The following is a 27,763-nucleotide window of genomic DNA, read 5'->3' as shown; positions in this document are numbered from 1 at the left end:
TCCATATGGATTCATCCATAGTTATTTACAATAATTGATTCTATTAGGTTGTGTGGTCCATACTGATTCATACGGATTCATCCATAGCTATTTACAAAAATTTATTATGTGGTCCATAAGGATTCATCTATAGCTATTTACAATAATTTATTCTATTATGTTGGGTGGTCCATACGGATGCATCCATAGCTATTTACAATAATTTATTCTATTATGCTGTGTGGTCCATACGGATTCATCCATAGGAATTCGATAGGCTTAGTTCTAATGTGTGTCTTGTATGTAATGTCCCTGAAAACTATAGATAACCTAAAAGAGGATTTCATCTTATTGATCACTGAAGCATTCAAGCTAGGATATGATTTTGATAGCATATATTGCTCAGTAATAGATAACCTAAAAGAGGATTTCATCTTATTGATCATTGAAGCATTCAAGCTAGGATATCATTTTGATAGCATATATTGCTCAGTAATAGATAACCTAAAAGAGGATTTCATCTTATTGATCATTGAAGCATTCAAGCTAGGATATGATTTTGATAGCACATATTGCTCAGTAATAGATAACCTAAAAGAGGATTTCATCTTATTGATCATTGAAGCATTCAAGCTAGGATATCATTTTGATAGCATATAATTCTCAGTAATAGATAACCTAAACGAGGATTTCATCTTATTGATCACTGAAGCATTCAAGCTAGGATATGATTTTGATAGCATATATTGCTCGGTAATAGATAACCTAAAAGAGGATTTCATCTTATTGATCACTGAAGCATTCAAGCTAGGATATGATTTTGATAGCATATATTGCTCAGTAAAAATCTGTGTTAAGCTCAAGAATCGTCAAACCCACATGGAATATTCTTATGTATAATTCGTGACTTCAGCGTTCATGGCACTACAGAGTGTGTTGCAAAAGTTTTCTTTTCAAGATAAAATGAAATATTTCATATTAGTTTTTCAGTAATAGAATATCAATAGAACTGCTGCCAATGCTTTCATCGGTAATACAATACAAATGGAAATACTGGCAACGCTTTCATCGGTAATACAATACAAATGGAAATACTGGCAATGCTTTCATCGGTAATACAATACAAATGGAAATACTGGCAATGCTTTCATCGGTAATACAATACAAATGGAAATACTGGCAATGCTTTCATCGGTAATACAATACAAATGGAAATACTGCCAATGCTCTCACAAGCAATGGAATATAAATATAATTACCGACAATGCCCTCGTCAACAATAGAACATAAATAGAAATCGTGGCAATGCTTTCATCAGAAATAGAATAGAAATAGAACTACTAACCATGGTTTCATTACAAAGGACCCACTCAATACAATTTGTGCAAGTGTGTTGAGCAACAAAGTTAAAGAAAAGGTCATTCAGGGGCAATAGCTTCCAAAATAATGATGTGTTATGGCAGAAATCAAACTCTTTAAAGTTCTCATCAAAATAATCATGTAGGTTGAATTTGCTTGAAATCTAATGATCGTTGGTAAAGTAATGATGCTAAAATCAAAGCTGGGACAATAGGCAACCGGAGTTAATGTCAGGAAAATAAGCAATCTGAGTCACAGTTGGGAAATAGGTGATCCTATTCAACGTCGGGACAATAGGTAATCAAAGTTGGGACAATAGGCAGTCCAAGTCAATGTTAGTTAAAGTCAGGGCAATAGGCAATCCGAGTCAATGTCAGAAAAATATGTAATCAGTCAAAGCCGGGACAATAGGTAATCCACATCAAGGTCGGGGTAATTGGCAATCAAAGTCCAAGTTGGGCAATAGGCAATCTGGGTCAAAGTCAGAACAATAGGCAATCCTGGTCAAAGTTAGGACAATAGCCAATCAGTCAGTGTTGAGCAAACCAAACCCCAATCAGAATCAAAACATCTATAAATCACATGGAGTGATGCATGATTTTCATTTCAAGACGTGAGCAGTATGAATATGCATGCAAAAAAATACCTGAAATTTTACAATCCTTGCTCCAGTAATGCTGTGGAAACTGAAACCGTGAAACAGCAATGGGTGCCCTAATTGGGGTGAGGTCGCATTTAATCATCCTACGTTGGTTGACTAACGTGAATTAAATTTAATAATGAACGCAGAACATGAAATTTCACATGTTCAAGGTAAGAAAAGTAGCATGCATATCAGTTATGGAAAATACTGGAAGATTAAGTTCATTGTATATTAGCCTAACATCCTTGCTGCCAACTATGACATAACACTCTTAATGATCTAGACGCCTTTTCAAGGATGAAACCAGGATATATTCGAATCATGTTAACAACCCACAAGAAGATGCAAAATGTGTTGTACTGTCCCCACATTCTCATTTCAAATACATGTACAGTCAAGGCAGGTTAAAATGTCCAATTTTTAATGACGCATCAAAACTGGATTTGCATGGTAGTATTACTTATCATAGCAAGGATTATATAATAAAATGAATGCAATGGTAGGTATTTCATGTCCAATGGGGTTTCAAAAAAATACAAAATATGATTTTCAAAAAATATGTAATGGTTAGTGTTTAAACTATTTCCAAAATAAACCCCAATAGTTAAAAACAATCTAGAATAATCAATGCATTATTTTTCTTTAGGCAGTTATTTTAATAGTATTAAATTGTTAATTTACTGATCTTTTTAGTTCGGAGAAGATCATTGTTGAATTCACGATATTGAATAACAAGGTGCAATGAAGCATTTTATACCATTATTCATTAAAATAAAATAAGATCCCGTGTAAGACTTTTTACTTTAAATTTCTCTTGCAAAAGGTTTGAAGAAATCCTGAATTGGAGACTGCCATAAAGATATATAAAAAAAATAAGGAATCGTCTCCTAAGCATAGAGGCATAACAGTATGTTCCTCTAGCATGAATAAAGCACTTAAATGATATTGTCTATTTGCAAAATAGGCATCGATAAATAAACTGCATTCAGAGTCACGTTGAACTACTGGAGGATTGAGATATGTTTTGATCCAGCTTATTTCAGTCAAAACTACACTGAAAAGAGCATCCGGAGACCTGTTTGCCTTATTCTTAGCAATTCTAAGGCATGTGACGCTAACATATTATATGAATCACTGACTGATAATTTAGATTTGACATCTCAGCAATGCCCAACATAGATCATCTCTCTCTCCCTCTGTAGTATGATTTGTCTAAATATTTGAATCTTTTTCCAGTCATAATTAATATTACCAATCCAGTTATAATTAACAGTGTTCAGGTCGCCAGTCTCAAGGCCATATGAATTTATGACATGGAATCTACGTCTGGCATTTGTTCTTTTATTCATCAATTACACTTTGCCCCCATCCTAATATGAAAGTCATGAAAAAAAATGAAGAAAATATTAAACTGAAATGTGTTTATTTTGTTTTATTGTATAATAATAGTGATTGATTACGAATGTAAAGCATTATTCAAAATTAATCACAAAGTACAGAATTAAATTAAGTATGCACATCTATATACAAATAAATGAATATCATAATAAATTATGTCTACTGCACAAGAGATAGAGACAAATCAAACAAGTTTTGTTTATGAACAGAACTACTCTTATAGAAGGGGGTATTACTGATTCCTCGCCTAGCAATGAAAAACACAAGCCCTCGTTTACCTCACTTTCACATGCATAATCTCTAATGACCAGTCTCAAGTGTCGAACATTTACTGGATTGTGAAATCAGTGTATAAATAAAATCCATAAGCAATATTTGTGAACTTGATTAGTTCCAAACAAAAAAAGGACACGGACAGGTGTGATCTTGATTAGCTTCAACAAAAAGGAACTTGAACAGGTGTGAACACAATTAGTCTGACAAAAAACAAAGAAAGCCAGAACAGGTTTCAAGAAAATGAAAGCTTGGGCAGATGTGAACTTGATTAGTTCCTACAAAAAGACAACTTTTTTGGGGGGCACATAGGAACTTGATTAGTCCCAACAACAAAAATGCACTTTGAAGCATAAAATAATTTTTTGTGTAACATGATCATGAAATTTAACACTGAAGACTGCTTTACCATGTTTACTAAACAATATTAAAAAAAAGTAGTGGGTGGGTGAATCAGTTTACAATGTATTATGTAATGTCAACTGCCTATAACAGTGTCACAGTACTTCTTGTCTAAATTTTACCAGCTAGGAAACATGGCTCCAATAGAAGGAAAAAGGATCTTGACCACTGCTCAGGGAGAATAGTTTTAAAATGTATATTAAAAAGCATTTAGTAGTTCCAAAATTAGTGCATCGATATCCAGAACCATCTCAGTTTGATTGACATGATATGGAAAGAGATGCTTTGTATAAAACAAACAACATACTACGCATAGTAGAAAACAGGCAATAGACTAGGCATAGTAGAAAACAGGCAATAGACTATGTCAGTCCTATACATGCTTACTTCTGTCCTGTATTTGTTTACTGCATTCTAGTACATAACTACATCAGTCCCCTACTTGCTTACTTCTGTCCTGTATTTGCTTACTGCATTTAAGTACATAACTACGTCAGTCCTCTACTTGCTTACTTCTGTCTTATACTTGCTTACTTCTGTCCTGAACTTGTTTACTTTAGTCTGTACTTGATTACTTCTGTCCTGTATTTGCTTACTTCAGTCCTATAACTGCTTACTCTAGTCATGTATTTACTTCAGTCTGTAACATCATTTACGTAATTCCTGTGAAAGATTACTTGTCTAATACTTGCTGAATTCAGTCCTGTTCGTCATAATTTCACTGCTTACTTAAGTTATATATTTACGTACTACAGTAATCTATTTGCTTATGTATGTCTTCTACATACCTATTGTGTTCCTGTACTTACCTATTCAGTCTGAAGTTTGCTTACTTCATTCCTGGGGGCCTTGAGTGGACGAGTGGTCTAAAGCACTCCGGATCATTGCCATGTCACCTCTATCTGTGTGGGTTTGAGACTCAGGCTTGGTTAATGTGGTTAAAAGAGAAAGCTTGCCAGCAGCTTCCCATGGTTTGATGTTTCTTCCCGGGGATTTCCAGGTTCTTCCTCCACTAGTTATACTGGCCGCTATGTATAGCCTATTTTGTGCTGAAATATGGTGTTAAACCCTACAACAACAACTTCATTCCTGTACTTACCTATCTCAGTCATGTGTTGTGGTTAATTCATCCTGTGTATGCTTATTCAGTACTGTACTACTTATTAAGTACTGTACTACTTATTCAGTACTGTACTACTTAAGTCCTGTACATGCTTACTCCAATACTTAACTTGCTTTTGTCAGTACCGTATGTACCACAACAACCCTGTTCTTGCTTACTTTAGCCCTGCACTTGCTTACCTACCTTCTTAGCTTGTTTATACAATTGATTGTTCCTGACCAATCATATGACATTGTAGAGCTAGCTCTTCTATACTAGCTATGTGTTCAAACACTTTTGTTTTACAAGGCCAACACCATAGAATTACTAAATGATGTTTTGCTGTTGTTGTTGTTCTAGGGTTCAATGCCATTTTTCAGCACAAGATAGGCTTTACATGGCAGCCAATATAACTGGTGGAGGAAGAACCCTGGAAAACCCAGTGATGAACCACCGACCCACGAGAAGCTACTGGCAGGCTTTCCCACTTATTAAATGATACCAATGTACAGAGATACACAAACTCATCAATAACAAGCTCAACACCAAATTTGTTTGACACCAAGTATTAATTAAGGAAGTTATTTTTCTAGAATTAAAGTTATCAGTTTCAAAAATCAGGGACAGTAACTCTGTTAATGGGTGACTTAGTACATTAAAATGTTGCCACCCAGTTTATTGGAAACAACTGCGCCAAAATGAAAGATGGCAGTTCTGATAACCAGGAGCAATATCCCTGCTAAATGTTGGTAGAATGCTAACACTCAAACCCATCTGAGGCATCTTCATTATGAAAGTTCATGCCATATTGTAATTGGAATGCAAATGTAACTCAGGGAGTTACTGTGGATGGATGGATGGGACAGATTAATGAACAGACACATCTCCATCATCCTACACATGAAAAGGTTGCAAAACAAGAAAACATTGGAATATCAACACCTTGGACAAAGATCACAGAAGTTCATTTTGTGATATCTGCTAAATTCACATGTGCAAGAATGGTCTTAGATAAGAATATCTTTCAAAATGACTCAAATAAACCACATGTACAACAAGTATAAAATATAAAAAATATATTAAATACACCAATAAAACATGGTCATATTTAAAATAAAGCACATTTTTATACATGTACATTGAAATTATAACACATAAAAATCATTTTTATAAAACATGTACCAATAAAACATGGTCATAATTAAATAGATCATATTTACATGCACTTATATTGTGATTATAACAGATAACAACTATACAACATATCAGTAAAAGATTGTCATATTTTGGCATATTGTACCAATTATTTCAAAATGTTGACAACAATTGGCACTCAGACTGCTTCCAATTTCTCTGGAAATAACGTCACTTCCCACAGTTTAAGAATGCTGGTAGATAGGATCATATCACACACAGTTTAAGAATGTTGGTATCAATACTAATGCACCTGAATGCCTGCTCCAAAGTCCTGGATGTTGACCTGCTCCTGAGTCTTGCATGTTGTCTTATTTAAGTTGCTTTTGTCTCCACTGCCTCATATTTTCAAAGTGCTAACTTCGGCGTTTTATATGAATTTGCTAACTTCTGGACACAACACCAAGATGCAGATATTTTTTTCCCAGCCATCCCACTAATCTGACTGAGATGTCTATCTTCTGACATTGTCTGTGTAATGCAAGACTTTTTGTCATCTGTAAATAGTCAATTAAACTAAGTTTAGAAAGAACAGATAAACAAGTTCTATTTGCTTAATGCTTAAATTTTCTTTTCAAGTACTTTTCATGATTTTAAACATATAGCTTTCTTCCATATTCGTTTAAAATGTATATTATAATATGTACCAGTTTCTTGTCGATTTTGCTGTAAGAAGCCTTACTGTAAACCAAAGTTAATCACAACTATGTGAAACTACTGTAATCATTTATTGCTTGGTCCCCTTTGCTATACCACAGTAATATACTATATTTAAAAAGAAAACAGATTCCTCTTAATTTCAAGGAGTGCTGTTTACTTTTTGGCCAAGCATTAGCACCAGCTAATGGGAGAGCTTGAGATACACAGTATTGTTACATATTTTTAAAACAATACACAAACTACAATGCAGAAAGCTAATTTTCGATACACTGCAAATATGCAGAACAATTTTAAGCACTTAATCAAAATTGTGTATTTAAATAAAATCTTTTATTATAGTGCACTGAATCCATATAAACTGTGTATTAGGACAAGTTACAGGTGTTTAGTACATGTTCCAAAATAATAAGCATTTAACCAGGACAAGAACACATCAAAATAGACCCCCTATAATCTAGTCCATTCATAGTCCTAATCACTCAGTTACTCTTAGAAAACACATCAAAATGATCCCTATAATCTAGACCATTCACAGTCCTAATCACTCAATTACTCTTAGAAAACACATCAAAACAGACCCCCTATAATCTAGTCCATTCATAGTCCTAATCACTCAATTACTCTTTGAAAACACATCAAAATAGATCCCTATAATCTAGTCCATTCATAGTCCTAATCACTCAATTACTCTTTGAAAACACATCAAAATAGATCCCTATAATCTAGTCCATTCATAGTCCTAATCACTCAATTACTCTTTGAAAACACATCAAAAAGATCCCTATAATCTAGACCATTCACAGTCCTAATCACTCAATTACTCTCTGAACATCCATCAAATAGATCCCTATAATCTAGTACATTCTTAGTCCAGTTCACTATGCCATTATTCAATTACTGTAAGAACACACAAGAAATAGACCCATATAATTCGGTGCAATCGGTCTAACTCCTGGACACTATGCCATTATTCAATTATTGTGTAATAAGCATTAAATAGAGCAAAACAGTCTAATATATTGTTAGTCCTAGTTATTATGCCATTACTCAAGCACTCTAAGAATATCCATCAAACATTTCATAATAATCTTGTGCATTCTGAATTAATTCTGGGCACTATAATATTACCAATCGCTGTAAGGCCATCTAACATGTAGATCTCTATAACCTTGTTACTCTTACATGTCTTAATCCTGGTCCCTATACCGTTACCTGATAATGGCAAGAAATTTTGCAAAAAAAACATGTATTTAATCACTTTCTAGTACTGGTAAATGATGGGTCAACTATTTTGGGCACTACACTATGCTACTGCTTGGATGATTGTATGACAGCCACTTTGAAGCTTTCTTATAAAACTGAATAAAACTGCAGTAAAATCTGAATAAGAGTAGAGTAAGTGATTCATTATATAATCAGCCTGTGTGTAAGATTCCTTTACACAGAGCAATGAAACCTCATACTGACATTAAGTTACAGTAACCTTGACCTTTGACCTTTATACCCCAAATATCAATGTCTGGAACCATTCATTTGTTTCAGTCACTGTGACCTTGGCCATTGACCAAGCTTCATTTAAACCCCAATTGCTAGCGATTTACAAAGTTTGGTTTTAGTTACGTGATGGAAAATTAATGTTACTGTGTGAAAAGTATTTAAATTCTTTCTGTCATAATTACCTTGACCTTTGTCCTTGAAATCCGATCCATCCCCAATTTGGTTACCACAGATGATGTAGGATAATGTGACTGGGTGGGACATCCTGTTACATGGCTGTGGCATGATGCCCTAGTGCTAGACATCACAACAAACTGCCACACAGCAGACATCATAGCAATATGACTGAAATTTTTTAAAGCTATGTTAAAATTTCAAATCACACACACACACACAGACACACTCAAATGGTTTTAAAATATAAAGAGCAGAAATGAACGTTTGATGGAAAATAATTAAATGTTGCCTTGATCTTAAAGAGATTACCAACAATGTGACAGGTAGACATGTACGAGTATATACATGTAAACATGTATAAGTATATACATGTATAAGTCTATACATGTTTTAATCCCTTGATCTCAAACAGCTTTAAAACATTATAGAATGAAAAGTGCGATTAAAATGTAAAATACTGAGATAAATAATCAGGGGTGCTCAGAGAATTTCTTTTGGAGTGGGGGGAGGGGCCAGAGACATGTAGCTGTCAGATATTAAATTTTATGGCTGAAGGCCAAAAAATGTTTCAGAGGTGAAATGGGGAGGGGTGAGAACCAGAAAGTGATGAGAAAAATGAGATGTGACATTAACCTTGAAGATACATGCAGTATCCCAGTATGGTGCTTGAAACATCTTTGTATTTTAGAGTGGAAAGGATGGACAAAATGGTAGATATTGTGTCCCATGCTTTTCTTCAGAAGGGTAGAAAAAATAAAGTAGGAGCTATCAAAATGAGATGCTCACAACTGTATCAAAATATAAGAAGTTTCTGCAGCATCAAACCAGTGTTATGGAAAACAATATTTCATTGGTTTAAAATAACAATAGTTACTGACAAGAAGCAGAATGGATAATAGACCATATTTACATATTCAAGAATGGGTTTAATTAAGTTCGGATGAACACAGCTGAGGAATGACACTGTTTACGTTTTGCATCATGAAATTCAATCGTGTGGTATGGCTTGATTCCTACACGTCTCCAACATTTCCCTGTAACCTTGTTTCCCAGTCACATGCTCAATATCACTAAGCACATCATCAATATTTTGCCAGAAGTCCTCAAATTCCTGTTGACCACACTTTCCATCTGCAGTATGGCCACTGATAGAATTCCTGTATAGACGAATCCGTTCTACATTTGCTCCCAGAGTACTGTCCCGGGATTGATCATTTGGAGCCTTTCCCCATCCCGTTTTTGGACAAGAGACCGAGGAGACATTTCTGATTAGCATGTAAAGCAAAGTAATATCGAACTGGTCGACTGTTGCCATGTATTTACCATTAGGGTCCGGAAAAACCAACTTTATTTGATCCTGGTTTAGCAATCTCTTTCTGGTTAAGTTGGACTTGTTTGCCAAAATTGCCTTGTAGATGTCTGTGTATCCAGCAGGAACATGATCAAGAAGAATTTTTCTCAGGGCTGCACTACAAATGGTTCGCAGAGCCATTTCCAAACGAAACTGGTTAATGTGTTCAAGGGTGATGGGTTGTGGAGTGCTCTGCAAAAGTAATGAAAGGATTAATTTATGATCAGCCGAATTTGTGAAATTCATTTATAGCATGTGTCGATGTAAAAGTTTAACAATATTTTAGTACTTCTGGAATTTCCTGAAACTAAGCCATCAGTAGTCATGTAGTGACAAAAGAGGCCTTGAATACAAAACTTGGAAGTTCCATGTCTAGTAAAAAAACAAACATGTACGACCCAGGTTCAGCTTTTGTAAGATGATTCGTGTTCATGCAGAAATGACATATTCAGGAAAAATGCTGTAGCTCTAGTAACTGCATTGTCTGTATAAATGCCAGATTGACATCTTTGTAGTTTTATGTTATAAAACCCCTGTAGCTCTAAGGTGAAAAGCAAGGTTGCTTGCACACTGCAGTTTGAACAAGTACAAGACAAGGTAAATATGTGATGACTGTTATAAAACATGCACTTATAATAGTACATAGTTTTATAAAATACACATAACCTAGTGTTCGACTGTTATAAGTGTCATAGATATTAATATTTATAAGCAAAACTAATTCTCATTGTCATTTGTATGGGTATGTATACCACAAACCAATTTATTTTGTCCCTCATATGGGTATCAAGCTTTTCCCAAATTTACAAAAGTCAGCTTGCCAGAGGCAAGGTGACTGGAAAATTAAACTTGCCCTTGGAAAATCTGAGTTTGCCCCAGGCATAATATTCTACATAACTAAAACAATAAGATAAAATGTTGTAATTTACGGAAATAGTGTTATATTTAGTGAAATGTGTTTCCTTTGTACCTTTGTAGGCACTTTACTACCATATGCTGATAGTTTAAGATATAAAAAAAATGAATGTGTAAATATTATACATAATTAGATACGTAGATAAGAAAGATTTAGAATGCTGATATAGATGCAAGAGAGAGAAAGAGAAAGAGAGAGAATTAATCAAGATATGTAGATTAGAAAGAGAATGCTGATATAGATGCAAGGGCAAAAGTATAAATGCACAGGTATTTAGTCTAATACAGGGATAAGTAGGAAGAATTTTGGAAATTGCTACAATCTGAAATGAGAGAGAAAGAGAGAGAATTAATCAAAACTCATAACTCACTGGTTTGTAAACACTAATTTTATCCATTAAATCAGTGACATGTATCAAAACAGTTGAGAAACTGACTTTTGTGAATGATTTGAGAACATATATTTTTCCATTTAATTGTTTCCTTAGCTGTTTATGCGTAGTCTTGTTGTTGGTTGACCATCGGGCTCGATGAAGTCAATCCTGCGCTGCTCTTTGCTGATGGGTCCTCATTGGGCTGACGAGTCTGATATGAGATGCACATGTCCTGGAGCAGTGTGTACACTGGAGGCATGGGTTGGTTCTTGACGTTGAGGCCTTCCTGCATTCCTTGGCATTGGCGACTTTCGTTCTGCAGGCATCCTCGAAGGTTTTGCACCCAGTTCTAACAGATGCAAACTAGCCAGGTCTATCCTTGGCACAAGACTTGAGATTTGTCACAGATATCGAGCATCATCTCAGGCTGTCCTTGATGAAGTTTTTCAATCTTTTCTTCAGAAGACCAATTTTTCTGTGTCCACTAGATAGAGCTCCAAAATCTGACATGGCACTTGAGACTCCTCCATATGGATGACATGACCCGTCCACTGGAGTTGGGCTCTCATGACCATCACTTCGAATATGGTAAAGCCTGTTCTATCCTGCACTTCCAGGTTCGTCACTCTGCCTTGACATCTGATGCCCATAATCCAGCGCATGTGGAAACGCTCAAGTTGTTTGATGTGCTTCTTGTATGTTGTCCAGGTCTCACATCCATATAACTGCTTTATATACCTTTATCTTGGTGGACAGTTTGATATTCATGTGATTCAACACATGAGAGCGGAGACGTCCTAATGATTGACTGGCGCTGATGATGCATGCCATTATCTCTTTGTCTAGCGATCCAGCGGAAGATATGATGCTTCTATGGTACTTGAAGTGATCAATGGCTTTCATTTGTTCGATAGACACAATCGAGGGGCAAGCTATGGCACCAGGGACAGGTTGGTGAAGAAGTACCACTGTCTTGTTCAGACTGATAGTGAGTCCGAAGAGTCTCGAAGCTTCAGCAAAGTGAGCAACGATGATCTGGAGATCTGCTTCCATGTGTGCTATGAGAGAACAGTCATCTGCGAAATGTGCTTCAAAATAAGTTTCTCCATTGTTTTGGCCAGGCATTCCGTCAGCGAAAGTCGAAGAGAGAGCCATCCAGTCTGTACTTTATGTACACTCCTTTCTGGAGATCACATGTAGCATGGTTCAGGACACATGTCAAGATTAGGTTGAATAATACTGGGGCGAGAACGCAACCCTGCTTCACAAGATTAGAAACATTGACTGGCTTGGAGACATTCCCATTGTAGAGAACAAATCCCGTCATGCCATCTTAATGAACTTCTTAGGGCAACCGAGTCATGGTAAGATGACCCAAAGTGCATCTCTGTTGACCGTATGGAAGGCCTTTGTGAAGTCTATGAAGACACCGTTGAAGTTCATGTTTTTTTCAATGCACTTTTCCTGTATTTTGTCTGACTGTGAAGATCATGTTGATCATACTCTGATCTGGTCTGAAGCCACATTGGGCTTCCGGCAGTATGGCTTCTGAGACATTACTGACCAAACGGTTGAGAAAAACGCGTACCATAATCTTGCCTGCAATTGACAGGAGTGATATGCCTTGATAGTTGCCACAGTCAGCTTTGTTCCCTTTGTTTTTATATAAGATGACAATAACTGCATTGTTGTACTCCTGTAGCATGGAATCCTCCTCCAAAATATTGATCAGGATGCTGTGCAGTGTATCAAGTACCTTACGGCCAGCTGCTTTGAAGTGTTCAACAGAATTCCATCCGCATCTGGTGCCTTGCCAGAGCTGATCATTTTGATGGCTCACTTGACTTCTTCCATGGTAGGGGGCAAGTCCAGGTCTGAGATAGTTGGCTTCGGGCCAATTGCATCTAACGCTACAGAGTCTACGGTGAAGGGCATATTCAGTAGGTTGGTTATACTCTCATTCTCCTTGAGCAGAGTGGTCCCGTAAGATTAGCGGGGTGCTGCAGGCTTTCGACGAGACATCTTTCAGGGACATGAAAAACTCTTTTGAGTTGTTAGTGTCTGCTGGACTTCATCTGCTTTGTGGTCCCACCAGCTATTCTGCATAATGCGGAGTTATCTTTTGTAAATATTATGTAAACAGCATATCATAAATGCCACCTATGGGTGCTACATTATTGTAATATCATGCTTTGAAATAAAATGCTAGTGGTAGTTACTCATTAGAGACAACTGTCTTTTATTTCCAAACAGGCACCTGTCAAATAAATCTCATGTGCTGCACTTTTAACAATCTTTGAAAAGCTGATTGTTGTGATTCGGGAGGCTACCTTAGAACATGCCTGCACAAAAATATTATAACTACCAATAAAAATAATAAATATATAGCCCTTTTTTATCAAAACAAATGTTTAGTGCAATAAAATGCAAGACTGACCTTGACACTGATTACAAGATGGAAATGAGATATAATAAATGAAAGAAACTGTAGCCAGGTATCATAAGAAAAAAAAAACTAGACAAAAATACGAAATAAGTATGCTGATATATATAGTAACAAGATATCTGGGGATAAACCTTGCAGAACATAAAACATTAGGAACTGATCATGACCATATGTCAAGTAATCAACTGACAAAGAGTATATTTCATTCAAAGCACCAATGTTTAATAACACGTCTTGTATATTGTATCCTTTCTTCAATTTTGTGGACTTGCATGCAGGATAGTGCCTTGCCCAAACTAAATTTGAGCTTGCCTTGTGAGTTGGGCAGATAGATTTGGAAATCCCTCAAGATGTGGACCATATACCAAACCAATTCTCATTGTCACTTGCATGGTTATGCATAGAACATACAATATATCAAACCAATTATCAGTGTTACTCATAAGAATATGCATATAACATTCCATACAGAAAAACAATTCTCACCGAGTGATTACAGTGTATGTATGTATGTATGTATGTATCTAAGCAGCATCAAAATAATTAAATAGACAGGATTGATATTAAAGTAGCCATTTGGGAAGCTGAAGTGTATATCTAAGTCAAACAAAGACCATCAACTGCTGATGCTGAATGTAGTTTTGTATCTATTCTGTTAAAATAAACCCCTGAACAATATAAACCGTCAAGATTGTCATAAACACATAACTCAACTGACCAAAAGCGCTGGAAAATAACCCATTCAGTTTCATAAACAAATATTTTTTCAATTCCATACATTTTCCAAACCGATCCAAAGAGATATGTTCTGTGTTGTATGTCGACATACCCCAATAATTTCAAACACAAATAAATATTACATTTTGGATAGTATTATTTACTAAATAATATTTACACTTAGAAAAAAGTTACCTCATCAATGAACCAGAACTTCAGTACGTCATCTGAAGACACCAAGTGATCACTGTCATGGGAATGACAAGGAATTTCTTGTAGTTTCTGTAGCTCTGACACGGGGAACATACTGTCTAAATAATCTCCATTACTTTTTGGACACTGAATATACAACTGAAACTGCAGGCTTGAGCCAAAGCATCCAATTATTTTGGAAAGATTGTTATGTATGAATTGCCTTACTTCGATACAAACATCCTGGTTTGGGTTTTCATCTTTGCTGCTCATTTTTGCAACTCTTGCAAAAATAACATATTCTCTGAAATGTAGAGTCATTGTATGGGCAAGGTCGATTTGAAAGACGCAACAGCCACAGAAGATCAAGCTTCCACTAGCAATTCCACTAGCAATGGGCCAATGTGCTATACAGGCAGCGAGAAGTCTATGGAAAATCGGAGACGGCAAGAATTTTCCTTCAAATCTATAGCAAAGGACTGAAGAGCTCTTCATCTGGGGTTGTGGGTCAGGTGAGAGAATCTCGTTTGGTGTAGTCTCTTGCAGCATGCAGGGTGCAAGGAAGTAATCTTCCTCCTGAAATAGAAAAATTTTACGATTTAAGCAATGACCCAAAACAATAGCCTTTAAAGACATTAACATAAAGTATAAATATAACCTTTAAAATTAGATCTGTGTTGTACATCTGACATTAGATCGCTTTAGAATGGTAGTACTTATAACTGATTTTAAGAAAAGTAGGCCGAAGTGGATATATGTTGCATAATTTTGTACTGCACACAAAAGAAACCCTGTTATATAATGCATCATTAGATTGTGAACTTAGCTATTACATGGGTCATAGGTCATGGGTTAAGGGTCATGATGTTGTCATCCATATTGGTTTAACAAATCTGTTGATTTTTCCAAAACCAAAATGCATCCTTGCAGTAAGCACATGAGGTTGAGGCAAGATCGCATCATCAAAGTAAGCTTGCAAAAAAATATTTGTTAACTTGTGCAATAATGGACCATTTCTGGTCATTTTCCTACCTTGCCAGCATCTGCAAGCTTGCACAATGCACAGGCTTCCACATATTTCCGGACTCAATTTTTAGAGCATTTTTGTTCAAAGCCTGCTATAAACTGCAAATAACGTTTAAACAATTTCACATAGTAAATGTACAAGAAATAATGTTTTGCTAAAGGTGACCTCAGTTAATTTTATAATGTGGATTATTTAATTTCCAGCAATTACATTTTGTTATATTTAATATTACCAAATTTATATATTTTTTTATTTGGCAAATATCAAAACTTAATAATAATAATAATAATAATAATAATAATAAATAACTCTATTATATACAGATGAAAGACAAGTAAATAAATATAATTCATGTATATTATGTGTCCGTGTTGTCATTACTGTAAGTGTTGTTTTGAATACTATGATATAGTATCATTATTATTATCTGCTGCCAGAAGAAACAAATCATCGGCATTTCTTTTCATTCTAAATAAAAGTTTAAAATGTAATTATTGTTTTCTGAGAGAGAGAGAGAGAGAGAGAGAGAGAGAGAGAGAGAGAGAGAGAAAAAGAAAGACCCATCCCATTCTGCTACCATACCATAAAGAATTCATGAATTTTGCTTTTCTAAAAAAAAAAAATCTAATTATAAAAGGTGAAATGGTTTTCCTTGAGAAACCTAATTTGGCATTGAGACGTCAATGGTGGTTACTTCCCTTGTCTTGAGACTGGTTTACAAATTGAAATCTACACATAACATACCCGAGTCCCAAAAACAAAAGATAGCCAAAATTGGACCGTCACAATTTAGGACACACGGTACTAATGATATGGAAAAAATGGAAACTAGCCTGGAAATGGGTGAACATAAAATAGACTATAATAATTTACTATATATGGGTTTGGCTGACCAGGATTGGTTAATAATGTAAGTTATGTTTTAGGAAAAAGAATCTTTTGCGATCTTATCCTAGTTGTAAGTGGAAAAAAAATAGAGACATTGTTTTATTGATGGAATTTCAGTCCTGAGTTTGGAACATTCATTACTAAAATTAGCACCTGACTCTTTGGTGTGTAATTGAAAGCACATGTTTCAAACACAATTAGGTCAAGAAAATGCCGCAGATTATATCCTTTCCTCTTCACAGAAGCTGACATCCAGGTTTCATCTATACTGATAAATATAGGTTTAATCATGAGCACTCAAAAATTTTAAGCTATTGATTTTTTAATATCATGGTGTTTGCATAGGGTTACTATGGGAACAGAATTAGTACCATGAGTCCTTTAGCTCGTTAATTTGGGAAATTTCACTGCGAGCATTACCAATACATGTGAAGCAACTGATTGTGGAATCCCAGAGATAACTTAAAATCACGGAGTTATCATGTTGTTGAGTAAAATCAAACATTATTTTGCATTTTGCCCATTTACTGAGTGCCGATTATACTGTATTATAGTATTATTGCTATGCAGTGTTTGCTTACAATATATTAAAATCTCAAAAGGTAATTTTGTAATCTTCCTGCACATAATCACTGAGGCAACTTTGCAGATCATTATTTTTACTGCTGTGACTGTCAAACTGCACATTTCGATGCACTGTTGTCAGTTATCAAAAATAGGTTGATGAATTATGAAATTACATGCATGCATCTTAATCTCATTTTTGTTTTCTTATTTACATTTTTCTTCTCGCATATCAAATTCGGCAATGCCCCACTTGCAATTAACTTTGAGACAAGTTCAGAGGTCACTTCATTGATCTGTTTTTGTTTAATTTTTAATTTTCAAAAATGATGGTAGAGTCTTATTCAAAGACCTCAAAATATCACTGAATAATTTCATTGCTTTCTTCTGTCTAAAGATGTGAAATACCAATCATTTGGCAGATGTCATATCCCTTTTAAAATGGATGTAAAACTAATAATTAGGATCTCTTTAAAGGATGGCCAATTTATGTATAACACTTATAGTAATTTATATAACTTGTGAAATATTTCTCCAATGTTCAACTTTGATGAAATGCCTTTTCCAAATAGGTAAATAGTCAAATATATTGACTGGGTTACATGTACATGTTGCTGTTATCTATTGCAGTGGATGGTACCTGATTCTACAAGAAGCAGGGGGAGAATGAAGGATTTTATTCTGAGCAGATTTGTTTAGAAGTGGTTCAGTGTATTCAGATGGCTAACATTCTTGTTTTTCACCTAATAGCATAGTTTTAACAGAAGGGAGGGGAATGTAGCCATCTGACATCATCCTTCCCCAACTAGATTTCTATATGGATGTGAAGTATAAAGTTTCTTAAGCCATGCAAACAGAAATGTGATGTTTTCCCCACATATTCAAGAAAACGGCAGAGCAAGATTCCTCAGACTGAAGAGCTTGCCTTTCTGTGTATCAGTAAGAATTTCTGGAATGTTCCCTTAATAGATTGGATACGATCTGGCTCATGTGATTTTCAGATTTTGTTAGATTCTATTTTCTTGTTTAATATGAGCTTTATTTAAACTAAGCTGATACCGCATTTGCAATCTGCACAACATGACTTTGCATTCCATAAAGTATTACGATAATTTCAAATACAAAACCTGAATACACCCATAATGGTCCAAGTTGTTTTAGTGTCTGGTAAATGCAGTAAATGATGTAAATTTGCTGACATGTGCTTTTCACCTAACAATATTGATATTCAGCAAAGGAATTTTATAAGTTCATATCTTCTTAACACAATTTTAAAACTTTTTACTTGAAAGAAGCTGTTTCAAGACATGTGTATTTTTTGTAAATAAATCTAGTTCAGAAATAGTTGAAATTTGTTTCATATTTTTTATATATATATAATCTCCTTTCTAATTTAACTGCAACAATTTTATCAGGAACAGTATTCTTGAATGGTCTGAAATGTCATTCTTTATGCAACATTTTTACAGCAATGAACCTTGCATAAACTTGCGCAAGCTTGTTCGTCTATGCAATCTTGAGTAAGCTTATTTTTTCATGCAAGCTTAACTGTCCAGACAAGCTTGCACCAGCTTGTTGTTAATCCATGAAAGCTTGGTTGTACATGTTTAGGATTGTGCAAGCTTGCAGCACTCTTCTGCAAGCTTGTAATATTTATTTTATGTGGTTTGTGCAAGCTCTACTTTTTTTCAGTGCAGACTTGCGCAAGGTTCCAAATACTAGCTTGCAAGATAATAGTTTGCACAAGCTTGTGACAAGCTTGCACAAAGAGCTTGTGATTTCGGTTTGGGAATCAATTCCATGATATATTTTACTGTTTTAATATAAATTCCACAAGTCATAAAACAATATTTTGCAGATTTGGTTGAATTATTCTTATTATTATTCATTTCTTCATGCATGTCCATGTTTACTTGTGTTGTCTTTCATGCCCAACACTGTATTGTATCAAACCCAAAAATGCAAATAACCATACAAATGGGAGACTATTATATATGTCCTTCTGAAGTAAACAACTTCAAATCAATGTAGATTTATTTTCTTAGCAACCAACTACTAATGATTCTGGATCCCTTTCCCTGACTGTGTTAACAGGCAGTTTAGGTAAACTTTGCCTTGTCTGATGATATCATGTAAGTAAACAACTTCAAATCAATGTAGATTTATTTTCTTAGCAACCAATTACTAATGATTCTGGATCCCTTTCCCTGACTGTGTTAACAGGCAGTTTAGGTAAACTTTGCCTTGTCTGATGATATCATGTAAGTAAACAACTTCAAATCAATGTAGATTTATTTTCTTAGCAACCAACTACTAATGATTCTGGATCCCTTTCCCTGACTGTGTTAACAGGCAGTTTAGGTAAACTTTGCCTTGTCTGATGATATCATGTAAGTAAACAACTTCAAATCAATGTAGATTTATTTTCTTAGCAACCAACTACTAATGATTCTGGATCCCTTTCCCTGACTGTGTTAACAGGCAGTTTAGGTAAACTTTGCCTTGTCTGATGATATCATGTAAGTAAACAACTTCAAATCAATGTAGATTTATTTTCTTAGCAACCAACTACTAATGATTCTGGATCCCTTTCCCTGACTGTGTTAACAGGCAGTTTAGGTAAACTTTGCCTTGTCTGATGATATCATGTAAGTAAACAACTTCAAATCAATGTAGATTTATTTTCTTAGCAACCAACTACTAATGATTCTGGATCCCTTTCCCTGACTGTGTTAACAGGCAGTTTAGGTAAACTTTGCCTTGTCTGATGATATCATGTAAGTAAACAACTTCAAATCAATGTAGATTTATTTTCTTAGCAACCAACTACTAATGATTCTGGATCCCTTTCCCTGACTGTGTTAACAGGCAGTTTAGGTAAACTTTGCCTTGTCTGATGATATCATGTAAGTAATAAATATTAGATGAGAGAGGGAATTATTTTTTGCCAATTATGGTATCAGTGATTTAAATCTTCAGGTCCATTATTTGTTTGATGAATGTTCGTTTTGTACTAATTTTTTTGTTCAATTTCAATTCATTATTGACTGTTCGTTTTAAATTACATACTGCAATTCATAACCGTATCATTTTCTTTCGTTACATTATTTCAGTTATCATTTAATTCATTTTACTCAGTGTGCATCATTGTGTTAAAATCCAGTAATGGGTTTGTTTTTTTCTGCACGAGTTTGGTGAGGAGATTTCTATATTTAAACATCTTATAAATAAACATCGTATTTTCGTTTACCATTCTTAGTGACTTCATTGTAATCTGACCTGGTTCATCTTCTTACAATTATTATCATGCTTGAGGTAATTGATGCAAGTTATAAAAACAAAAAGACTAATTGATAGGTGTCAACTAACACATCTAAGTTCTTGAAAATGTAAGACCTTTTAACAGGTGTTATCCAATTCATTTGGGTCTTAAAAATGCAAGACTATTTGATAAGTGTCATCTCCCTCCTTGCATCGGTACTGACTATAATCTTGGACGGTTGTACTTGTAGATGTATACCCGTCATGAGATAAGTTAGCTTGCCCCGATTCCTCAGACAGTGCCTCAGTCATGTGCAGATGGTGAAAGGATGGTCCAGTGGTCAAACTTTAGGCCTCCATTCGGGCAGAAGAATCATTTACAATGGACACATAGGAAGGCGACGTAGGACCATGATGTCTGCTGCCCTGTTCAGCAAGCCTAGTAGGCAAATGAATCCCTGTGTGGACAGAAATGGTCTGGACATGGGCCATTACTCAATTGATCAGATGAGTAAAGAACCATGAGCTGATGCTAAGCCCCAATGGGAGTGCCTTGAAATTGTACATGGTGTTGGAGAATCTCAGGAATTTCCTGGAAGCCTCTTGAATAGGGACATGAATGTATGTGTCGCTTAAATCCACACTCATGGTGAAGTTTCCCTCATGGATGGCATTCAAAATGTTCAGTGGTGTTTCTGGTCCATGATCAGTCGCAGAGTGCTGTTTACTTTTGGGACTAAGAAAAGTCCGGAATGAACTATAGGATTCTCTCAGTGCTATATCTGTTTTGGTTATGTGAGAACTGTGGCTTTAGCTGGGTGGAGCTTCGACAGGATGCTCTTCAGAGGTTTGTGTCCAGTGAGTGGCTCTTGGTTCCTTTTGTAGATTTTCTGTACCCTCCTGTACTGATGCTGTGGTTGTGGAAAGGAGGGAAATTGGTATCTTAGGTGGCTTGTTTGCGGACTTCTTCAGCCTTGCATTAAACAGAAGGTTAGAAGATAAAGTCTGTGCTCTTAGCTTGGCTGTATGGTGGTTCTTCAGGAACGTGTAGGCAGAGAGCATTGAGTTGCGTTCCACCGACTGCAAATTGTAGCTGCAGTTATGCCATTGGCTAAAGTGTGTTGAGTGGCTCTGTTCAGTATTCGGTCCATTCTTGAGACAGGCTCCCATGCATGTCCTGAGGTATTCGGAGTGGGAGGAGATAAGCTATGTTCCGCCTGTTGGAAGATAGCTATAGAGACAAAAATCTAACATCACAGCCACAGCAATTATATTGCATACTAACTACTGTGTGTCATCAAAAGCCATCTGACCTCTATGTATGGAGTGTGGCTTTGACATGCCCAAAGCAGGTATATCACTGTCAAGGGCTGGGGTTCCCAAATTAAAAACTGGTGTGTGGCAAAGGTAGAACCGCCAACAAAATGATCATGAAAGTGCGATCAGAATGACTATAACTCTCTCAGACGGCAGAAACAATTGAAGTCAGACTCTTCTTTTCCATTGTAAGTTCAACAGATGCTGGAGTTCTGGTCCAGGTTGCTGATAGAGAGGGAGGAGGAGGACAAAACTCCAGAGGTCAAAAGTAGGACATGTCCTCAATGGAGTCTCGCAAGGCTGAATCTTCATGTACCATTGGTGATTGTAGAAAAGATGACAGTACTGGAGTACAAACAACATCATGGTTGCATGAGGTGAGGCTAAGGTCCCCTATAATGCTTTTGACCTAGCTGGTGAAGAGTGACAACATTTGTCACCAATTAAATTCGTAGAATGCCCTGAATTAGAAACCATGACCTCCAGACTGTCGCTGAGTGAAGAGTCTATTCTCATGGCAGAGTGTAGAGAAATTGCAAAGTGACATCCGACATTGTGCTGAATGAGTGTCTTGAGGTAGATTCTGGATTTTGCAAGGTCTCTTGTGATGAGAACACGGGGTAACTGACATGTTTTTAGGCTTTGCTGCCAAGTCTTATACTTAACTCATTCGGCCCCAGCACTGTTTTTAGTATCTCTGCTGATATGCCTCAGAAGCACAAAGCTGTGTCTAGCTGCTTGTGCCCCATAGTTTTTACCTGTTTGAAAACATCGTGCACATGCATTCACTCTTACCTTAATTTCTCTTCTTATATCCAAACAAAATCCACGAAATTTTCACCATTTATTTCAAATGAATTTGTCGACACATTGATGTAACTTTTTCCCTATTTGTTGAAGTCTTTCACAACTTATTTATACAGCATTTACAAACTTATGTGTAACGTTTATCCGCAAGAACTCCGTCATCATCGCTGTCAGCATCATCATCTTCGGACGATTCAATCTCAGAAACTTCTATGTCCAAATCTAAATCTCACAAAATATTCAACTGCTGAACATATCTTTCCTCAGCTTGCTCAATAATTTCAAGATCAAACCCGAGAAACTCCACATTTTTGCTCTCATCAAAAATCACTCTTTCGTCCGCCATCATTTACGATTTTTCATGAAAAGAACATGTGCAGTTAAACCGCTCTCAAACTTTAGCCTTTTGCTTCTGAACAATTCAAATTTCCACAAATGAAAATAAAATCATTTCTGATTGGTTTAATAGTTGTTTAGTTCCTGGAATAAACCATTTCTAACCAATCAGTGATGTTGTATCTAACACACATTCATCACACCTGAAGACGGGATCGGCCATTGAATGCAGTAAACAATTCACAACTACAGGCGGGATCGGCCAATGAATGCAGAAACCGGATCACGCCTACAGACGGGATCGGGGCCGATTGAGTTAAGGGGAGATTCCTCTGCCTGACTGATACATAGGTTGGCAGACAACTTTTAGCTCTCTTTAGCTTAAAGCAGTATCTGTGAGGGCTGGATTTGCGAGGTAGTAGTAGTTCCACCTAGGTATTATGATTGGGTAATGTATTTAAAGAAAAAACCCTTCAAATTAGCCACAAAGACATGAAATACGGTTCAAAGGGAACTGTTTTTATTGTAAGGCACTGGTATTAATATAGATGCATACACGTAAAAAGTATCATGGCTCTGGCATTAATAGTGCCTGAGAAACAGTGACCTCATTATTGAAGGTGCATATATAGGTCAGTGTTCTACCTTTGCAATACAGGTATTTCACTTGCCAAGATGCATATTTTCATCAAATTTCATTATTCTATGCATATATGTTTGCATCTTGGGTGCAAACAACAGCATGGTAATAAACAAATACAAAATCTTAACCAAGAATTATCACACATATAAAGCAAATACCATGCTAGCCTCCTTCGTCCAAATGCTTCCTACATATATATATATCCATCCCTTTACCATCATCATTATTTACCTATTTCCAAATGAATTTAACACTGAAGGCAAACTTACTAAAACAAATCATGCTGTACATAAACTTGCCTTGGGTTCTTTTCCTTCTTCAATATATATCCTTGGCCTGGCAATAATGTTCAGTTGCTCCATCAGATGTAAAATGTGATCCTTGTTGTCATGGAGTTCGGGGTTGTTCTCTTTAGTCCATATGACATCTTGAAAGAAACAGTTAAGCCTAATCAAAACAGATCAATCGAATTACTGTTGCTTATCATAGTGGGTTTTAGTCCAATATTATAAAGAATTGTTGTTGCCTTGACGTTATAAATAAGGACTTCATTTAGGGCTTCTGGTAATGCACATTTATGCATCTTTAATGCAATAAAATAGAAAAAGATGCATTAAAACCACTAGTGAAAGACCTGCATGATACATACAAAAATTCATGAATGGATGAAAATGAGCAAGATATTTAGCTACTAAGTTATCAACCAGACAAGTTTATTTGTTGTTAAGCTGTATCCATTTCAATTTTGTGGGAAATATTAGAACTAGAGTTTATCGTCTACATATGTGAAATCTAAATATCCCATCCTACACTGAAAATGCACTTTTCCAAGAAAGAGAAAATGACCAAACATCTGCCCACCATTTACATAGAAAACATCCATTTGGTCTGAAATGTCTGCCCATCATTTACATAGAAAACATCCACTTGGTCGGAAACGCAAAAGTGCTATTGTTAGAGATCCTCTAAGAGGACCAAATGCCTAAGAATTCTGGGTCAATGGGATTTTTTTTCTGACAATGCTGTTGGCCGCATATATTTTGAAAATAACTGTTCCAAGTTTTTTTTAAGCGTTATGACTCTATGGCCATGAATAAAGTAATAGAAAAGAAAAGCAAAACTAACAAGTTTTGTAAAGTTAAGTTATCAAAATGTGAGAGGAACTTACAATATTATGAAGTGAATCCAAACTAGTCCTTATAAAGGTCTATGAAAGTCCTAAATAAATGAAAAGATCCTAATACATTTCAAAACTGGAAATGTACTGGTCCTCAATGTGTTATAAATCTATTTAATATTTTCTTTGTTTTTTGTTTTTAAGTCTTGTTATTTCATTATATGCTATTGTCATGTAACATTGTATGCTGGACTTAACTTTCTCCAAAACCAAGTTTATTTTCAACCTGCCTTGAGTTACTGATTATTTTATCTTTTATTTTATTCTGTAAACAACTAATACATAGCTAAAATGTTCTCTATGTATACAAGTTATTTGATAAGTTATTTCTAGAAGGTTATTTTTCTTTAGGTATTTTTTTTAAAATAGAAAATGTTAATTGTGAAGTCAAACAGAGGACTAAATAATCTTGTTACTGGAAAGATTACTTGTATGGGCTTAAGAACAAGCAGAATCAATGTGTATTTTTTTGTGTTCAGTTTTCATTTGGGGCTGGAATTTATTTCTTTAAATTATTTAATTCAATCATCATTTTCTCTGGAAATACAGAGTATTCATAAAAAAATAGATTCTTGGACAGAGATTTTCAATGGGATTTATAGTGAATTCAAAAGACTTTAGCACATCAGCATTATGCAGATCATCTCAGACACATCAACACTTCAGTACTGGATTTAATTGACTTTCTATTGAAGTTTATTGAGAACTTTAAATTATTAGGATTTGTGTCTGTAATTCTAGGATTATTTTGGGATTTAATTCTCAATGCAGTAAGTCCTTTTGTTTTTCATTTTCATTTTGTATTCAATGGAAATAAATTATTCCTTGAATTTAACAAAGCTTGTTGTTTTCCACTCTTTTCTAAACCTTATTTTAAGAACATATATTTGAAACACAAAAACCATGATGTTGTCAAGATGGCATTACCCAGAATTCCTTCTTTATAACAGTTCCAGAATATTACAGTCCAAATAATGAGCACTTTCTATTTCCATTGAACAGTCCAAAAAATATTTCTCCTCTCGAACAATATCTAGGTAGAACATAAAACATGTCTGCAGATTTACAACAAGAACACAATAATTGTGAATGACTCCAAATATCAGAATGAAACTGACTGCTTAATTCTCTATTTATTTACACAGTGTATAGCGACCATATTTTGTAACAGACCTCTCCCTATAAAATATACTACTCATTTTGTGTTGCTTTGTCATGTGACCTAGCTCAACCAATGGGAAGATTTAGAATTATTCAAGAAACATCAAAACCCCATCAGCCAACTAAAGATGTCAAATTTTTTATAATAAATCTGAACTTGAAATGCTTTGTTATAAGTTCATATATGCCAGATACTCCCCGGCCCCAGGTATAAGCTTAATTATGACTAATATGAGTGGCAGAAAAGTGCAATCTGAGCATAAAAAGTAATATATATATATATCACATGTTACATGCCATAATTATGGAAAATCATATCAAGAGTGTACATCTACTTCTCCTACTTACCTGGATCTGCAGTTATATAACATGTTAGAGTCTCATCGATAAAGCCTGTTTTACCTAATATTTGGTGCCATATGTTTTTGTGAAATATAGACTGGTCTGCTACTTAAGCGTCTATCAAACTATAATGAATTTGAAACCGGTCTGTTCTCTTGAAAGCATGTCATGTACAGTTATTATAAATAGAAAATAAGGACACTGTTTGTCATACATAGCCAAATGGGCACAAGCATCGAAAATACAAGATCTGGTGACGAAATTTTGCTATACATCAATGCCACATAACACGAGTCTTTAACTGTACTCGTTATTCTGTGTGTCACTCACTCCTAACGTCATCAGATATATTCATTGATCTGAACTTGGAAACGTGTTTTAGGGTATTTTTTACATGAACTAAACGGGTACACAAAAACTAATTTTATTACCCAGGTAATTATGAATGGCGGGTACCTGAGTACCTGTTGACACCTTTATCAGCCATCGAGAAATTAAGTCATACGCATCATTTAAGTCTTATTATTAAGTCTATTAAACACAGACTTATGAATGCGTCAGTGCATTATACCAATCAAAATGTTTATTTGGGTATTTTTCCCGATTTTTTCTCTTTCCTTCCCAATTTCTACTGCATCTCCTATTTCTCAAAAATATTTTAGATTTTGTGGGGTTACTGATGTAAATGTGTGATTCCTCACTCTCAAACAGGATATGTGGTCAGTTCCAAGTTGAGTGGGAAAGCAAATACTTTGCCTGGACCAGACAAATGGGAAGCAAATACTTTGCCTGTACCAGACAAATGTATTTCTAACAAGATTACCATAAACATTTCCTTACACATCAGCCCCAATGTAAAGTCCTATATGCAGATGACTGAAGTTTTCTTCTTTTGTGACAGTAATCTTGACCCTTAACCCATAAATCAATAGGCTTCCACCCATAAATCAATAGGATTCTACCCATAAATCAATAGGATTCTACCCATAAATCAATAGGATTCTACCCATAAATCAATAGGATTCTACCCATAAATCAATAGGCTTCTGCCAATATATCAATAGGCTTCTACCCATAAATCAATAGGATTCTACCCATAAATCAATAGGATTCTACCCATAAATCAATAGGCTTCTGCCAATATATCAATAGGCTTCTACCCATAAATCAATAGGATTCTACCCATAAATCAATAGGATTCTACCCATAAATCAATAGGCTTCTGCCAATATATCAATAGGCTTCTACCCATAAATCAATAGGATTCTACCCATAAATCAATAGGATTCTACCTGACACAAAGTTTTGTTGTAATGCAGATGTAATGTTATTCTGCAAACACCATTTATCTAGTATCAATCACTGACCTTGACCTTTGATCATTTGAAATCAAAACCAATGACCTTCTTTCATTCCCCATACAAAAGCTGTCAGTGTAGCCTGGATAAAGTATGACATGTAGTACTGTCAGTGTAGTCTGGAATGTAGTACCAATATTATGGCACTGAAACCATTTGTTTCTTTAAGTAACAGTGACCTTGACCAAAGAACATTTGACCTT

The 27,763-nt window shown here is 35.4% G+C and overlaps 1 protein-coding gene across 1 annotated transcript in view; it reads right to left on the bottom strand.

The window, feature by feature from the left end:
* Positions 1–3,206: 3,206 nt before the first annotated feature.
* LOC149788861 (uncharacterized) overlaps positions 3,207–27,763 on the bottom strand; it is a 45,800-nt gene continuing 21,243 nt past the window's right edge. Inside the window, exons 7-10 of the mRNA XM_089973556.1 lie at positions 23,822–23,949; positions 14,683–15,255; positions 9,656–10,227; positions 3,207–6,847 (exon numbers count right to left, since the gene is read on the bottom strand). Of these exons, the coding sequence (XP_089829682.1) occupies positions 9,673–10,227; positions 14,683–15,255; positions 23,822–23,949 (1,256 nt within the window). The 3' untranslated portion in view covers positions 3,207–6,847; positions 9,656–9,672. The remainder of the gene's footprint in view (positions 6,848–9,655; positions 10,228–14,682; positions 15,256–23,821; positions 23,950–27,763) is intronic.

Source organism: Sinohyriopsis cumingii, chromosome 11, assembly GCF_028554795.1.
Source record: "Sinohyriopsis cumingii isolate HCF-2022 chromosome 11, ASM2855479v2, whole genome shotgun sequence".
In the NCBI taxonomy this organism is placed as follows: domain Eukaryota; kingdom Metazoa; phylum Mollusca; class Bivalvia; order Unionida; family Unionidae; genus Sinohyriopsis; species Sinohyriopsis cumingii.
Note: the sequence above shows the minus strand (reverse complement) of the source record. Positions and strands in the feature narration are given on the sequence as shown.